Source organism: Saccopteryx leptura, chromosome 1, assembly GCF_036850995.1.
Source record: "Saccopteryx leptura isolate mSacLep1 chromosome 1, mSacLep1_pri_phased_curated, whole genome shotgun sequence".
NCBI classification, from domain to species: Eukaryota; Metazoa; Chordata; class Mammalia; order Chiroptera; family Emballonuridae; genus Saccopteryx; species Saccopteryx leptura.
In genome coordinates, this window is record NC_089503.1 from 377,433,000 (window position 1) to 377,450,195 (window position 17,196).

At 51.1% G+C, this 17,196-nt stretch overlaps 1 protein-coding gene and 1 non-coding gene across 2 annotated transcripts; one reads left to right on the forward strand and one right to left on the reverse strand.

Moving 5' to 3' along the window:
* Positions 1–101: 101 nt before the first annotated feature.
* PRPH2 (peripherin 2) lies at positions 102–17,139 on the forward strand. The gene is made up of 3 exons (XM_066359398.1): positions 102–944; positions 11,866–12,112; positions 15,465–17,139. The coding sequence occupies exons 1-3, from the start codon at positions 364–366 to the stop codon at positions 15,675–15,677; spliced, it is 1,041 nt and encodes a 346-aa protein (XP_066215495.1). The 5' UTR covers positions 102–363; the 3' UTR covers positions 15,678–17,139.
* On the reverse strand, positions 8,491–8,593 carry LOC136390326 (U6 spliceosomal RNA). Its single transcript, XR_010748733.1, has one exon. It is a non-coding gene; the product is annotated as a U6 spliceosomal RNA (small nuclear RNA).
* Positions 17,140–17,196: the final 57 nt, after the last annotated feature.

The following is a 17,196-nucleotide window of genomic DNA, read 5'->3' on the forward strand; positions in this document are numbered from 1 at the left end:
AGCCTCCCTTTGGGCATGTTTGGAAATGGGCATGGCTTTATCTAATGGGATGAACCTGGCTAAAGCGATTAACAAGATGCCGTGTGGATCCCACTTTTAATCTGCCGTCTTCAGGCTGTGCCTTCTTGGCTGGCAAGGGAGCCGCGGAAACGACACGGAGGACTGGCCCCTTCTTGAGCTGTGATTACTGAGTTAACGGGGGTCCCAGGCTAGGGGGTCAACATGGGCAGCCCCCGGAGCAGCTCCCGGCAGCCTGGACTGTCTGCACCCTTCCCGAGGCCCTGAGTCTACAGGCCCCGGGCTCATCAAGGCCGCCACGGGCAGCTGCGCTGCGGGAGGCCGCCGGGGAGGCGCCCTGCAGGCATGGCGCTGCTGAAAGTCACATTTGACCAGAAGAAGCGGGTCAAGTTGGCCCAGGGGCTCTGGCTCATGAACTGGCTGTCCGTGCTGGCTGGCATCGTCATCTTCGGCCTCGGGCTGTTCCTGAAGATCGAGCTCCGGAAGAGGAGCGAGGTGATGAATAACTCGGAGAGCCATTTTGTGCCCAACTCCCTGATAGGGATGGGGGTGCTGTCCTGTGTCTTCAACTCTCTGGCTGGCAAGATCTGCTATGACGCCCTGGACCCTGCCAAGTACGCCAAGTGGAAGCCCTGGCTGAAGCCGTACCTGACCGTCTGCGTCCTCTTCAACATCGTCCTCTTCCTGGTGGCCCTCTGCTGCTTCCTCGTGCGGGGCCCCCTGGAGAGCACCCTGGCCCACGGGCTCAAGAGCGGCATGAAGTACTACCGGGACACGGACACCCCGGGCCGCTGCTTCATGAAGAAGACCATCGACATGCTGCAGATCGAGTTCCGGTGCTGTGGCAACAACGGCTTCCGGGACTGGTTTGAGATTCAGTGGATCAGCAACCGCTACCTGGACTTTTCCTCCAAGGAAGTCAAAGAGTGAGTGGCCTCCAACCCCGGGGTCGGAGCTTTATGGGGGACGTGGAAACCCAGCGCCTTGTCCTCCCCTCTGGGTGGTCTCTGCACCACGCACTCCTGTGCATGGGAGGCTGTATTCGGACCATATGGAATTGCCGGTGCTCTAACACGTTTGACCTATAAAGATGGTAACTTCATATAGTTCAACCTACTGTTTGGCTGTGGTGGGAGGAAGGTGTCCAGGTATCGAAGCTGCTGGGCTAGGAGTCCCCAGGGAGGAACACCCAGCCAGGAATGTGTGTTTGCTGCGCACAGGGGAAATGGGGCACTGGTAGAGCACATATACTGAGATGTTAATTGGCTAGCTTGTCTCATTCACGCAAAGTACGCGGATTCGGTCCCAGAAGCTTACATTTCCTGGCCAGTGCCTTTGTTTCCCAGGCTTTGGCACGAGCATCCATCTGTTCTCAAAGTGCTTGTCCTTGGGCGTGGTGGGAAGAGCAGAGGACAGGCAGGCGGGAAGTCTAGGCGGCGGCTTTGGCTCTGTTGTTAATTAGCGGGCAGCTGTGGGCAGGTCACTTGCCCTCTGGACCCTCACTTACCCATCCTTTAAATAAAGACCCTGGAATAATCTTGGAGGTCATCTCTTAGTTCTGTCCAGAGCCTGGCGGCATACAGCAGGCGCTCAGTAAATGTTTGTTTCTTAAATCATAGTAGCACAACATAATTGTTTCTAAAGTATTCTTGGTATGTGTAAGTATGATGTCCTAGGTGGGAGATCGGGAGGTGATGGTGAGAGAGCGAATCTCCCCCTCTGAGGTAGAGCGTCAGCGCATGCGCGATGCCAGCACACCGCTCTCCCAGAAAGGGCACCTGCCCTGAGCCCCTTCCTCCAGTCCAGCTCGACTGGGTCCCTGGCTGAGCGAGAGGTTCAGTGTGAGTTTTCCTGTGGGTAAGGCTGGCGAGTTCAAGGGCACTCGCACGCAGGGTGCTGGGCACGCCAGCAGCAGGCCGTGGCTGCAGCCCAGGCACCATGGCCAGTGAATCCTGGGAGGCTGCACCTCAGACTGAAGGTCACTTCTGGGGTTTTATTTTCTCTGTGAGTGGGGATTACTGCTGCAAATCCCTCGTGGAGGAGAGACTGTAAACTGCTCTGCCCTCCCTAGGTGACAGGTCCGCAGGGACAGCACAAGGAGGCATGATCTATATAAGTTCCCGTGTGTGTGTGTGTGTGTGTGTGTGTGTGTGTGTGTGTGTGTGTGAAGGAAGAGGGACAAGCAGAATTCCTAGAGAAGGGGACAGGGGAGAGGGGTTGTTGATGGCAGAATCAGCCTTTGGGAGCTGATGAGGGGCTTTTCATCTTTTCCTGTCATTTTCCTTGATTGTCTTCTGCACAGGGTCAGTCCTTGGGGAGCCTGTAAAATCTCTCTGTAATTCCCAAGTCCCTTTTGTCCCAGAGCAGAGAAATTCTCCAGGCTCTTCCATTCCCAGTGGTCAGCAGAATCAATTTTTCAAGCAAACATTAAGCTCAATGCTTAATGTTGGTGTGAAACGATCCTAACTCTATTGATTTATAAAAAAAAAAATGTATCTGTCACGCAAAATATGGTGACAACATTAAGAGAAACAAAAACAGGAAAAAAAATTCCAGTCAGATTCTCCTCCACAACTAAACATGACTAGCTCTAATTATTTTGCATTTCATTCTAGTCTTGTTAACATTCTAGTCCACATATTAACATAGTGTAACCATGGTTATAAATACAATTGAGTACCCCATTTTGTAATGTGATAGTGTAACATTTACATAATGTTCAAAATGATAATTTTTCCCCAGCATTATTGAGATATGGTTGACAAATAACATTGCCTAAGTTTAAGGTGTACACTGTGTTGGTTAGATACATTTATATATTGCAAATTGACAGCCACCATAGCCTTAGTGACACCTTTATGTCACACAATTACCATTTCTTTTTTGTAGCGAGGACATTTAAGATCTATTCTCTTTGCAACTTTCAAGTATATAACACAGTATTGTTAACTAAAGTCACTATGCTGTGCCTCAGGTCCCCAGAACTTGTTCATTTTATAAGGGGATGTTTGTGCACTTTGACCAACAGCTTCCCTTTCCCCCAGCCTGGTACCCACCATTCTAGTCTGTTTCTATGCCTTTGGGTTTTAAAAAATCTTTGCCTTAATTAGAGAGAGAGAGAGAGAGGAGCATCAACTCATTCTTTTACCTAGTTGTTCCGTTTAGCTGTGCACTCCTTGGTTCCTTCTCATATGTTTCCTGACCGGGATCAAACCAGCAACCTTGGTGTGCCAGGACAACAGGACAATGCTCGATCCACTGAGGAACCTGCATTTGTGGTTTTTATTTTTATTTTTTAAAATTTATTTATTGATTTCAGTGAGAGAAGAAGGGGGGGAGAGAGAGAGAGAGAGAGAGAGAGAGAGAGAAAGAGAGAGAAACATTGAGCTGCTCCTATGTGTGTCCCAACAGGGGATGAAACCGGCAACCTCTGGGCTTTGGGACAATGCTCTACCCAGCCGAGCCCTCCGGCCAGGACACATGTTTGTGTTTTTTCGATTCCACATATAAGTGATTTCAAACAGTATTTGTCTAAAAGGATTATGCTTAATGGTTGCGTAATATTCCACAGAACAAAGGAACACACTTAGGCAGGCATTTAGGTTACCCTTACTTATTTCTACTATAAACAACACTGGAACGGGCGACTTTGAGGCTTTTCCTAAGGGAAGGGGGCTCTCTCACTTCCCTTAGGCTAAATTTCCAGAACTGGAATTGTAGAACTAACATCCTTTCTCCCTTCCAAAACTTCCAATGATGTCACACCCTGTGCTGCCAAGGGCAGAGCCTGATAGGGTCACCTTGACAGAGAGAGAATCACATCATTTCCCATAAACTTTTTTTTTGTGTGTGTGAGAGATAGATAGAGACACAAAGGATCAACTCGTAGCTGCGTCACTTTATTCACTGATTGCTTTCTCATATGTGCATTGACCGGGGGCTCCAACAGACCGAGTGACCCCTTGCTCAAACCAGCGACCTTTGGGCTCAAGCTTGGGAGCCTGTGGTCAAGCCAGCGACCTTGGGGCCTCAAATCTGGGACCTCAGTGTCCCAGGTCGATGTTCTATTCACTGCACCACCACCAGCCAGGCTTCAATTTTAAAAGATTTTACAAACTTTTAAATTAATGACCAGTGAACAATATCTGTGAATGAAATGAGGCTCCTCGAGGCTGTGTCCAGAAAGCTTCATGGGACAGGATTTGCCTGAGAACCAGCACTAGCTTACCTGCTGGTGACATGAACAAAGGAATGAATGAGAGAACTTGGAGCGGCCCTTCCCCTTCTCCTCCGGGGACTCTTAACATTATCTTGTGTTCACATCTTGACTGCTTCATTTAGGAGGATTGTTATGTTTACCTGACAAAGCTGGCTCCCCAGGTAGAAAGTACATTTATTTTGGGGGGGATGCCAAAGCACTGAGCAGTGGTGAGCATTTACTGTTATCTGGCTTTTCTCAGCATCATCCTGTGGACCAGAATTCGGAGACAACAGAGGCAAAGAGAAGCGGGGGCTGGGGTGGTGGAGCAGGAGGGCAAGGGGCGGAGCAAAAGCCCTGACCCTGAGGACGCTGGGAGATGATCCCAGAAGCAGTGAGCTGCTCAGGGGGTGGGAAGTCTGGAAGAAAGTGCATAGGGCCCTCCCGCGACACCGGTGCTAGGCGTGGGCAGTGTCTGGCGCCCGGGATTCCTGGTCGTTTCTGCAGGCTCTGCCCCAAGCACCTGTCCGCGCTCAGCGCACTGTCCACCTCACTGGACCGGGCTAGAGAAAGCTGAGGGCCTCTCCCTCCAGCATGTCCAGTCCAGCTTCCAGGAGGGGCTGGGTTCCCACAAGGAGAGTTTCCTCAGGGTTCCCCCCTTATTCCTCCCTCTCTGCCCCATGGAGCTCAGGCCTCAGCACACTGCGGGGCGGGGGTTGGATGGTGTTGGGAGGTTCCTCATGGGAATCTTTAAGACCAAGGACTGTTTCCTAAAGGCTCCTGATCTAACCAATGAGACCAGGTAGGAACAATTAGAGATTTTTACAGGACTTTGCAAGCTCTTTGGGCCTCCTGTCCCAGGCCAGTAGCCCTGTGCTGTTTTTCCCTCCAGCCTGACCATCCGTGTTGCCAGGTAGTTTGAGAGCGAAAAATGTTCTCATTTATTCTGTACAAAACCCCTCCTGGGGTGTGTGTGTGTGTGTAATCTTTAAAGGTGTTATCTGTCTTATAGATGAGAAATCTAAGCCTCAGAGAGGTTAAGTGACATGCCTAAAACCTCACAGCAGGAAGGGGTGGGTAGAATTTTTTTTTTTAAACAGCTTTATGAAGATATAATTCACATAACATATAACTCACCCATTTAAAGTGGGCAACTGGCCTGACCTGTGGTGGCGCAGTGGATAAAGTGTCGACCTAGAATGGTGAGGTTGCCAGTTCAAACTCTGGGCTTGTCTGGTCAAGGCTCATAGGGGAGTTGAAGCTTCCTGCTCCTCCCCCTTTTCTCTCTCTCTCTTTCTCTACCTCCCTATGAAATGAATAAAAATAAAATCTTTAAAGTGGGCAGCTAAACCCTGGCTGGATAGCTCAGTTTATTTGAGCATTGGCCCCAGACAGGGTTGCCAGGTAGATCTCAGTTGGGGTGCATGTGGAAGTCTGTCTCACTATGTCCCTTCCTTTCACTTAAAAGAACAACAAACTATTAATACGGCACTTGCTGTGTACCAGGGGCTCTACGTGTATTATCCTACTTAATCTCCACCACAGCCCTGGCAGGTCCATGAGAAAACTGAAGCTCACAGAGGCTGCGTTGCTGAGATCCCACAGGTGTGGCACACCTAGCCTTGTGCTGGGGACTAATTCATTAACAGTTACACCCCTGCCTCCCTCCTCTCCCCTGCCGTGCTCATTTCCATATGGCCTTCCTATTGGTTTATTGATTCACTGACTAAATTATGTTGGTTTTCCCAGGAAAACTCGGATGTGATTTTCCCCGAGTCGAGTCGTGTGTGGCGTGGCCACGGGAGAGTGGGCTAGGACACAGGCCATATCTTAACCAAGACTCGTACAGCCCGGGTGAGCCCTGAGCAGGGATTTGCAGCCTGGGAAACACTCTGATATAAATAGCCAGCTCTCTACCTAAGAAGCAATCTTTGCCTGGCTTTGTCTTAAGAGGGTGAGTGGGACCTTAATCTGGGTTTGGAGCCAGGGCAGGCACCGAGTAAACAAGACACTGCTTCTGGGGGGGCCTAGTTCTAGATGTGTGACCCCAATAGGTCCCAGGCTGGGGGCCCAGGGAAGCCCCCACCTCCAAGCCAGGCCTTCCTCTCCCATGCTGACCTGGGCTTTCCTGAAGGAGTTCCCGGTCTGAAGGAGGAGGACACGGCCCCATTCTCAGGGAGCCCCAGTCTTTGGGGAACATGCCCCATCTTCGGAGAGCCCCAGTCTGAGGGGGACATGGCCCTGCCCTCCCTGTAGAGACTGGTAGGGTGGCTTCTCCACTGGGGGTCAGCAAGGTGAGGAGGGCAGCGGGCAGAGGCCAGTCTGCAGATGAGGCAGCTCAGGGCCCCACGGGCCTCAGCCCACAGAGCTGCAGGCCTGGCCCTGGCCTCACTCACACGAGGCAGGTGTGTGGGCTCACCCAGCTCAGCGCCTCACAGGCCTCAGCCCACAGAGCTGCAGGCCCGGCCCTGGCCTCACTCACACGAGGCAGGTGTGTGGGCTCACCCAGCTCAGGGCCCCACGGGCCTCAGCCCACAGAGCTGCAGGCCTGGCCCTGGCCTCACTCACACGAGGCAGGTGTGTGGGCTCACCCAGCTCAGAGACCCCTGGAGATGAGTAAGGAGAGATGACAGTGGACAGGAAAGGGCTGCGGGGACAGGGAACAGGGGAGGGACTCACCTGTCCTAGGAAGTTTAACTAGAAAAGCCAGCAGGCAGGCAGGATCTGAGACACCGAGGAAACTGAAGCGAGGAGGCCAACCGCAGAGGGCTGGTCCTCTACTTCCCGCGTGGCTCTGAGGGAGGCCCTGCCTGCCTTGCTTTGGGCCCACTGCCTCCCCGCAGAACCACGTGAGGGCAAGGGCCGGGGAGATGGCCTGGAGGTGGCCTCCATGGGGAGCAGCCGTTCTGGAAGGCCTGGGTCAAGTGCACTTAACCCTCCCCACAGCCTCTGAGAGGGTGCGGTTCCCGCCTCACACTGGTCCCAAGAGATGAGTGGAATGCAGATCACAAGTGGGAGATCTGCTCGCAAAGGCTGATTGGGGACCCGAAACCTGGCGGTCTTTTCCCATGGGGACATTGGGGATGGCCCAGGTAGGATATGGTGCTGGTGGGAGCGGGCTCGAGGGACAGCCCGCGGGCCAGGAAGAGGGGTGAACAGCACTCCAGTGTCGACCCCCCTGGTCCCGCCCGATGTGGGGGCTGGTCCCGGGGTGGGCGGCTCCTGTCTGCGCAGTGTGTGGGGCTGCTGGCCTCCGGACCGGTGTCTGCCCTCCCTGCAGCCAGCGGGGCTGGACTGAGCACTGCTGCAGCAGCTGCTTTTGCCGGCTGACAGATGGCTAACAGTCCCACCCAGCTGGTGGTGAGCCTCTTGTTTCAGGAGGCACTCTCAGCTTCTTCGGTTGGCAGAGCCATTGCCACCCACTCAAAAGTGTCTTTCCCTAACAATGCTGTGTTTGACATTGTCACAGCCACTCCCTGAGGGCACAGAGCGAGTGAAGGCTCTTGCTCTAAGCCCCGCCCACAAGCCCGTGCTCACTGCTCACTGTGTGGCAGGCTTGCTCTAAGCCCCGCCCATGGGCCCACGTTCACCGCTATGTACCAGGTTTGCTCTAAGCCCCGCCCACAGGCCCATGCTCACTGCTATGTAGCAGGCTTGCTCTAAGCCCCGCCCACGGGCCCATGCTCACTGCTCACTATGGAGCAGGCTTGCTCTAAGCCCCGCCCACGGGCCCATGCTCACTGCTCACTATGGAGCAGGCTTGCTCTAAGCCCCGCCCATGGGCCCACGTTCACCGCTATGTACCAGGTTTGCTCTAAGCCCCGCCCACGGGCCCACGTTCACCGCTATGTACCAGGTTTGCTCTAAGCCCCGCCCACCCCACCCATGAGCCAACGCTCACTGCTCATTTACTATATAGCAGGCACTCTCTGAAGCCTTTCAGTGTGTCCTTTCATGTGATCCTGATGTCGACTCCATCTTACAGATGAGACAGCTGAGGTCTGGAGAGGTTAGAGAACTTGTCCTGCTCTTGTCACCTGAACCACCTGTGCAACCAAAGCCACCTGTTCCTTGGGCAGGGGTTCCTGTCCATGAATTAGAGGTCAGTGTAGAAATGTGGTCGCCATTACCCAGGCAAAGACTGTTCTGGAATCAAGGGGGCCACATTGTATACAGCTTTCCTAAAGTCTTAATCATATTGGACAGCAAAGGGCAGTTAACCAAAAAGGAATCACAAATGGATCTTTTTTTTATAGTCTCGAATTTTATCAAGTAAAAATATGAAATGCTTCATGGATGTGTTTCATACCTGTGTGCACAGGCCAGGCTAATCTCTGTATGATTCCAGTTTTAGTGTATGTGCTCCCAGGTGAGCACCACAGATGGGTCTTAAACATATTGAAGGATACTCAACTTCACCCAGAATAAGAAACTGGACATTAAAACAACCCTGAGATACTATTTTTCATGGGTCAGCTTTCATTTATCTATCATTTATCAAACCTGTGTGGGTTTGGCTGTGGGGGACAGGCTCTCTTATGCGTGGCTGGTGGGTTGTGATTGCAAAGTCCTGAAGAGAAATCCAGAAGGGGGCCTGACCAGTGGTGGCACAGTGTATAGAGCATCAAACTGAAGCACCAAGGTCACTGATTCGAAACCCAAGGTTGTGGTTCAATTCTGCGGCTTGAGCCCGGGGTTGCCAGCTCAAGCCCAGGGTTGCTGGCCCGAGCTCCAGTCAAGGCATGTATGAGAAGCAATCAACAGATGCACAACTAAAGTGGAGCAATGAGTTGATGCTTCCCCTCTAAAAGAAAAAAAAATCCAGAAGGGGTGTGATTACAGATGGAGCCCACCCTCTGAGGCATAAATGCCTCCTCTAGGAATTTACCCTCTATGTCAGGGGTCCCCAAACTACGGCCCGCGGGCCGCATGCAGCCCCCTGAGGCCATTTATCCGGCCCCACCGCACTTCCGGAAGGGGCACCTCTTTCATTGGTGGTCAGTGAGAGGAGCATAGTTCCCATTGAAATACTGGTCAGTTTGTTGATTTAAATTTACTTATTCTTTATTTTAAATACTGTATTTGTCCCTGTTTTGTTTTTTTACTTTAAAATAAGATATGTGCAGTGTGCATAGGGATTTGTTCATAGTTTTTTTTTTTTTTATAGTCCAGCCCTCCAACGGTCTGAGGGACAGTGAACTGGCCCCCTGTGTAAAAAGTTTGGGGACCCCTGCTCTAGATAGTCACAATATGCAAGATGACCCACGTCCACATTTGTATTAACAGAAGACTTGGAAACCACAAATGCCCATCACGGGGAACTGCACAGTACCCCATGAACCGTCTGCACAGTGGGAACAGCATGCAGTTCACTGAAAACTTGAGAAGTCTCCCATTGACAGATAGATATAAAATATCTCTAAGACACTGTTAAGGGAAAAAAGAACAGTTCAAGACAGTATGTATATAATGCTGCTCCGTGGGTTTAAATAAAAAAGAAAACCAGAAAGAGTAAAAACATTTGCCTGTCTCTGTGAAGCCTCTCTGGAAGGGCAACCTGGCCCTAGTATGGGGACCAGAGCCCAGGAACAAGAATAAGGGGGAGACTTTTATTGTATTAAGGAGATTTCAGCCATAGCTGGAGAGCTCTGTTAGTCAGTGTTGTCCTAATGCGCAAAGGTTTCCAGTTTGATCCCCGGTCAGGGCACATACAGAAACAGATGAATATTTCTGTCTCTCCCTCTCTCTCTTCCTTTCTAAAATCAATCAATAGCCCTGGCCAGGTAGCTCAATTGGTTAGAGCATTATCCCAATACATCAAGGTTGTGGGTTTGATTCTCTGATCAGGGCACATACAAGAATCAACCAATGAATGCATAAGTAAATGGAGTAAAAATTGACATTTCTCTCTCTAAAGTAAATTTTAAATCAATGTATTTTTTTTTATTGAGAGGTGGAGGCAGAGAGACAGCCACTTGCATGCACCCCAACCAGGATCTACATAGCGAGCCCCCCACTGAGCCATGCTCTGCCCATCTGGGGACGCTGCTGCATTGCTTGGCAACTGAGCTATTTTAGTGCCTGAGGCGAGGCCATGGAGCCATCCTCAGTGCCCGGGGCCAACTTGCTCGAGCCAATTAAGCCATGGCTATGGGAGGAGAAGAGAGAGAAAGAAGGAGGGTGGGGAGGGGTGGAGAACCAGATAGTTGCTTCTCCTGTGTACCCTGACTGGGATATCCACACGCTGGGCCAACGCTCTACCACTGAACCAACTGGCCAGGGCCTAATAAATTTTTTAAAATGATTTTATTTAGAAGCTAAACATAAACATCTTTTTTAAGAGTATAATTATTTCAATGAACATTGTTGAAAATGACTTCTATTTAAAATAATTACAGACATTCCTTTCTTGTAAAGAAAGCTCTGTTGTTACATGGAATGCATTGTTCATGTGCAATTTAAAAAAATCATTTAACTCAAGATAACCTGCACACAGTATGCAAATCTCAAGTGTGTAGCTTGACAGATTTTGACACAAAGACCTACCATATTTCCCCAAGTACAAGGTGTTCCCGTGTATAAGACGCACCTTAATTTTGGGGCTGGAAATTTGGGAAGAAATGTATTACATAAAGTTATTGAACTCAAGTTTTATTCATCATAAAATTCATACAACTCTTTATCACTGTCAAAACTCCCATCCATGAGCTTGTCCTCATCTGTGTCTGATGACGAATCGCTGTCTTCAACAATGGGTGCAAAAACAAGCACAGAAAAGCAGGAAATGCAAGTAAAAAAATGACAACCACTGTATAAAATGCACCCAGTTTATAGACCCCAAATTTTTCGAAAAAAGGTGCATCATATATATGGGGAAATACAGTAGGTAACCTTGCTCAGGTAAGATCGAACATACCCAGCCCACCTAATGGGGAGGGGAGACCTTTACTGTAGAGATGTCTCCTCCTTTTGAATTCTGAACCCACATGAACATATAGTGTGCTCTAACCAAATATATGTAGTAAATAAATAAAGAAACGTGGGCTGCATCCTTCAAGTGGGTAAGTTGCGTCCACACAGTGGGACAGAGCTCATGTGGTTGGTGAGCAAATGGAGAGCAAGGACTGTGTCTGTCTTGAACTTCATCTCCTGCACGGACCCTAGAAACATCTACTGAGCAGAACTGATCCGGCCAGAGGGGCTCCTAGTCCCCAGTTACCCGAGAGGGGGAGATGAAGTCAGAGAGGGGCTGGGGGCTACAGTCTGACGGTCCGGAATAGCAGGCAGAGCCTGTGCCATGGTCACTGCCCGTTTGTTGCTTACCAGGCTGCATGGTTCTAAGGAACTGCTGCATGCCAGGGAAGATGATAACCTCTACATTCCCTAGTTACTTGCTGCGTGGTTTATTATCGATCTCAACCCTCTAGAATGGGAGCTCCAGGAAGGCAGGGGTACTGGCTCTCTAGAGCCACTGCTCCATCTTCAGCACCTAGAATGGTGGGTGGCATAGAGTCGGTGCCCAGCAAATATTACTGAGAGTGAGTGAATGAATGAGTGCATGAATGCATGTTGTGGGTGGGGGACGGGAGGAACTGGGGCCTGGTGAGGCGCCCGGAAAGCCGCTCTCAAGCTGTCCGTCTCTCCTCCAGCCGCATCAAGAGCAACGTGGACGGCCGCTACCTGGTGGACGGCGTCCCCTTCAGCTGCTGCAACCCCAACTCACCACGGCCCTGCATTCAGTACCAGCTCACCAACAACTCGGCGCACTACAGCTACGACCACCAGACGGAGGAGCTCAACCTGTGGGCGCGGGGCTGCCGGGCCGCCCTGCTGAGCTACTACAGCAGCCTCATGAACTCCATGGGCGCCGTCACGCTCCTCGTCTGGCTCTTCGAGGTAGCCTCCTGGCCCGGGGTGGGGGTCGGGGGAGAGGGAGCCACCCGCCCCATTTGGGTTTGAAGGGGTGCAGCTGGGCCCACAGCTCATGTCTCCCTCTTCAGAGCCAGCCCTCTGCCTGGCTCTGGGTCAGGAAGACCGAGGCTTGAACCCCAGTACCTCCACTTTCTGTTTCTGTCCTATCACCTAAAAAAGTTACTGAAGTGAAATTTATTAAGATTTATTGGTTTTTAGAGAGATGAGAGAGAGAGAGAGAGAGAGAGAGAGAGAGAGAGAGAGGGAGAGAACAACTACCAGTTGCTTCTCATATGTGCCTTGACCGAGCAAGCCCAGGGCCTCAAACTGGCAACCTCTGCATTCCAGGTCAACGCTTTATCCTCTGTGCTGAGGTGAAATTCATAGGATGTAAAATTAACCATTATAAGTGAACAATTCAGTGGCATCTTAGTACACTCGCAATGTTGTGCAACCACCACCTCTGTCCACACCCCAAACACTCCCATCATCCCCCCAAGGCAAACCTCACACCCACTCAGCAGTAGTCACTCTCATTCCCCCACCCACCCGCAGCCTCCAAACTGTGGTCTGTCCCTGTGGAGGACCTGTCCTGGGCAATGCACATAAACAGAGTCACACACGGGTGACCTTCTGTGTCTTGCTGCTTTCAGCCTGAATGTTTTGGAGGTTCCTTGGATGCCACCCCTTTTTGATCTGAGGTCCTGGAAAGTTAACCTGTTACACAGGGGCTGACAGCACTTAGCTTGGGACCACCGGGAGGAGACAGGAGGGAATAGGTATGGGTGGACATTCAGTAAATGGGAGCTATTTGAATTTGTGCTTCTCTCGAGATGTCGGTTGCCATTTACCTGTTATTCTCATTATTTGTGGCTTCATTTTATCTCAGCTGTAAAGCTGAATTCCTCTCTGCAGGGCTTGGTATGCAGCAAGCCCTCACTGAAGGCTGAATTTGTTTACTGCAGAGACGTGGCCAACCTACCTTGCTCTGGGCGCTGTCCAGGGTGCTGAACTAGAGCGCGTGAATGGCAGATCAAGGTGGCACAGAGGGTGACAGGCAGAAAATCCAGACTCCAAATTCCAAGTGTACTAAATCAAAAACATTAGATAGGAAACTTCCCATCAAATAAGATTCACTGAAAGGTTCCTTTAAGTATGTCTTACTGCTATGAAAATTCTCATGGAGCTGTGCCCATGGCTGAGTTACCCCTTTTCCTTTACAGAAAGATATTATTTATTGATCGTACAGAGAGTGGAGGTAGGAGTGAGAAGTATCAAACTCATAGTTGCTTCTCTTTAGTTGTTCAGTGATTGTATGTTGTATGTGCCTTGACCAGGCAAGCCTAGGGTTTGGAATCGGTGACCTCAGCATTTCAGGTCAATGCTTTATCTACTCTGCTATCACAGGCCAGGCAAGACACCCCACTTCTAACTCACCACATAGGGACTGTACTCCTGGGGGTGGGGGTGGGGGAGGAAGACTTCTTTTAATGTTGAATTCAAGCATATTCATGAAGATTTATTAGCCACTGACTCCTTGAGGCACTCTTGGGAATGAGTGGGTGGATTCAGGACAGAAGCTTACTGCTAGAAGGTGGAGGTCCACTGCCTGCCTCATAGCGTGTCCACCATCACAGGAGTCTGGGTACTGCGTACGATGAGAACCAGCTCACTGTGAACAGGGAGCCTGAATGCCCTGAACTTTCCCTCGAGGCCTTTAGTGGGCAGAGCCGTGACGGGCATGAGGGTGGCTGGGTTAAGATAGGACCCAGCCCCGCGCCTTGCCCACCCAGCCTTCACGACCCGTTAGGAGAGAACACCTGACTCATGAACCTAAGAGAGAACCACTACTAAGGCAAAGCTCATAGTGCAGCAGTGGGCCTCCTTCAGGAAGGTGGGAGGGGTCACCGTGGGTGCATGCACACCAGGAGGACTTCCAGGAAGAAGTTTTTCACTGTTAAAAATATAAAACTTTTAATTGACAATAACAAAAACCTAAAACTCTATTAGTTGTTATCATCTACTACTGTAATTATAAAATGCCCCAGGGCGTCCATTCAGATGTTTACTGAGGCCTTACCACCAGCCAGTTCTGCTCTAGGGGCCAGGACAGTGGGGGGACAACACAGACCCCTGCTCTCAGGGGGCGGACTTTTCCATCAGCAGTCCTATTCCTCAGTCTGCTATACCCTAAAAGAGGTATAAAAGACTAAATCAGCCTGGCCTGTGGTGGCGCAGTGGATAAAGCGTCGACCTGGAAATGCTGAGTTCGCCGGTTTGAAACCCTGGGCTTGCCTGGTCAAGGCACATTTGGGAGTTGATGCTTCCAGCTCTTCCCCCCCTTCTCTCTCTCTGTCTCTTCTCTCTCTGTCTCTCCCTCTCCTCTCTAAAAATGAATAAATAAATAAATAATTTAAAAAAAAAAGAAAAAAAAAAGACTAAATCAGGACTTTGTGTCGAGACAAGTGGTCAACACATACGTTATTAGCCAACTGAAACAATACTTACCATGCAGATTAATAACTGATTAAAGCTGACACTTCTATTCATCCTCACTGTGCCACGTGCCACAAATACTGAAGTGTCACAAGCACACGTGAGGCAGGCGACACATCATCTGAAAATCTGCAAACCAGATGAGTAAACTGAGGTTTCTTCATCATGTGATTGGCCAAGTGCCAGAGCCGGGCTCGGAACCCAGGCTGGCATTCTGGCACCAGAGTCTGGCCCAGTGCCTGCTAGTGAACAAATCCAAACCAATCACCCACTCACCCCACACTCCTGAAATGACAAGAGGGGAAAGCACATAGCACGCTGTTTGCAAAAATGTCACTTTTTAATTCCTTCCAGCAAAGAGTTACTGAATATCCAATCTGTGCCAAGTAACGTGCTAGGAACTGGGTGGGTGGGGGGTGCACAGGGAGAAGGAACCCGGCCCAGTGCCCCCAGGACAGGAGAGACTCCAGATGAGGAGGAGGGACAATGAGGAGCAGGGACACGCACTGAGGGCTGAGGCTGAAGTTAACAGGTCAGTGTGGACAGGAACAATGATGTAGGCAGACAACAGCAAGACTGGGGAAGAGAAAGGCTGGGGTGCGCTGGGACCCCAAGAAGTGGCCAGAAAGGGCACGAGGGTAAGATGAGGCTGGATGGGGGCAGCTCTCGAGTGCCCCGGCCCGGCTGGGTGGGCAGGCCCTCCCCGACCAGACTCACCAGAGCCTGCCTCATTAGAAGGGCCCCAGCCATGAACAGGCTAGTGGCTCCCATGGTTTCCTGGGGATCCCAACCCCCAGCTCCCTCTCCCAGATCTCTTCTAAGTCTCCTCTCCCCGCACCAGGCGGCCATCACAGTTGGGCTGCGCTACCTCCACACGGCACTGGAAAGCGTGTCCAACGCGGAAGACCCCGAGGGCGCGAGCGAGGGATGGCTGCTGGAGCAGAGCGTGGCGGAGACCTGGCGGGCCTTCCTGGAGAGCTTCAAACGGCTGGGCAAGGGCAGTCAGGTGGAGGCTGCGGGCGCGGACGCGGGCCCGGCCCCAGAGGCTGGCTGATGGCCCCGGGCTCCCCTCCCCTCCTGAACACTGCGTAGTGGACTCCAAGAAATGCGGATACCCCCCCCTGTCCAATCTGAGTCCCCCAAGGAGGGCGGCCCTCTTACACTCTCCTTGATGGTGGGACTTCAAGGTTCAGGGTCCCTAAAAGCATTTGCAAACATCTGTTGAATGACTGAACCCAAGTGTGAGTGAATGAGCCCCCCCTCACTGCTCTAGGATGTGCCCTCAGGGTGGCCTCAGAGTCTCACAGCGATGAGCACGCCCATGACCTCAGACCCTCAAATTCATCTCCACCCCCAGGCTACTGGCCACACCTGAGGCTGCTTCCCTTTGATGAGCTGGCCATTCGTTATGAGCTCCAAGCTGCTTCTCTCTATATCCAAAGTGTCACTAGGTACAGAAGCACAGGAGTCTAAAAAACTGTACTGGCTATGTTGCTATTTTTTTTTTTTTAATGCCAAGCTTGACAGGTCAGCCCTTTCATTTGTTTAATGGCGGAAGTGGGAGACAGTCCCACTTTTCTAAGAGTAATGGACTCTCTAAAGCAGTGAGGGCTCAAAAGGGGAATTCTTCAATCTTGGGGCAGGAGAACTTAAAGACGGGATCTCCCCACCTCCAAAAACACAATTAAAGGCCTGCTTTTGTGGCTCATTCACGTGTCCTCACTTAGCCAGGAGTGAGCCACGGGTTGAGGAAGTCAAGTTGTTGGCGTGTTCCAGCATATTCCACCCCGGAAGGTGTGGGTGACCTCCCCTGGCTTGTCCGTGGGAGCACTGGGTTAGATGGCTGCCCTCTGCCAGAGGAGCAACATCAGACAGGAGTCCACCCTCTGGAGAGCAGGCCTCAGCTCTCGGTGGGCCCAGGGATGCCTGCACAGGTGGCCATGGCGGCCCATGGACCATACCACTTGTCTACAGTGCAGGGCAGACTTCTCTGGGAGCTTCCCGTTTCTATCCCCAGAAATCCACCCTTCAAAGCACTATTACTGCAATGCCTCTGCATTAAAGCAGATTCTTCGAGACAGCCCATCTTCCTGAGCTAGCAACCGCAACAGAAGTTTTCAGTTCCTTCGGGGAAAAGAGAGAAAGGAAGCTTTTTTAGTTGGGAGGAGAGCCTGATCTCATTGCCGTCCTGAGTGTTCAGCGCGGAGAAAATAAGACTTTCGGTGCTACCTGGGGTTCGCTCCGGGGCTCCAATTCTCCCAGGATAAGACTGAGCAAAGGTGTTTGGACCCTGCAGACTCTGGCCCCAGGTTTGATTTGACTTCTGAGTCTCCTTGAAACCAAGGAGTGATCCACACTGAAAAGGCTGAGGGAGGCGGCCACCCCGGAGGGACCCGGAACCCTCTGCCCTCAGGAGTGTTGAGAACCATCTTGAAAATGCTGCTCTAGGCCAGATGTGTATCGATGCTGTTAACAGCTGTACAGTAGACATTAAAAACTATATTGTGTGAAAACTACTTTCGTGTATTATATGAAAATGCCTGTCTTAGCCTGTTCAAAGGAATGTACACAGA

What these genes read in the sequence shown, in the direction of transcription:
- PRPH2 (XM_066359398.1), top strand. Translation starts at nt 364, where the DNA reads ATGGCGCTGCTGAAAGTCACATTTGACCAGAAGAAGCGGGTCAAGTTG. An exon ending in TCCTCCAAGGAAGTCAAAGA is followed by an intron (nt 945 to 11,865) that starts GTGAGTGGCCTC and finishes TCTCTCCTCCAG; the next exon opens with CCGCATCAAGAGCAACGTGG. An exon ending in TCCTCGTCTGGCTCTTCGAG is followed by an intron (nt 12,113 to 15,464) that starts GTAGCCTCCTGG and finishes TCCCCGCACCAG; the next exon opens with GCGGCCATCACAGTTGGGCT.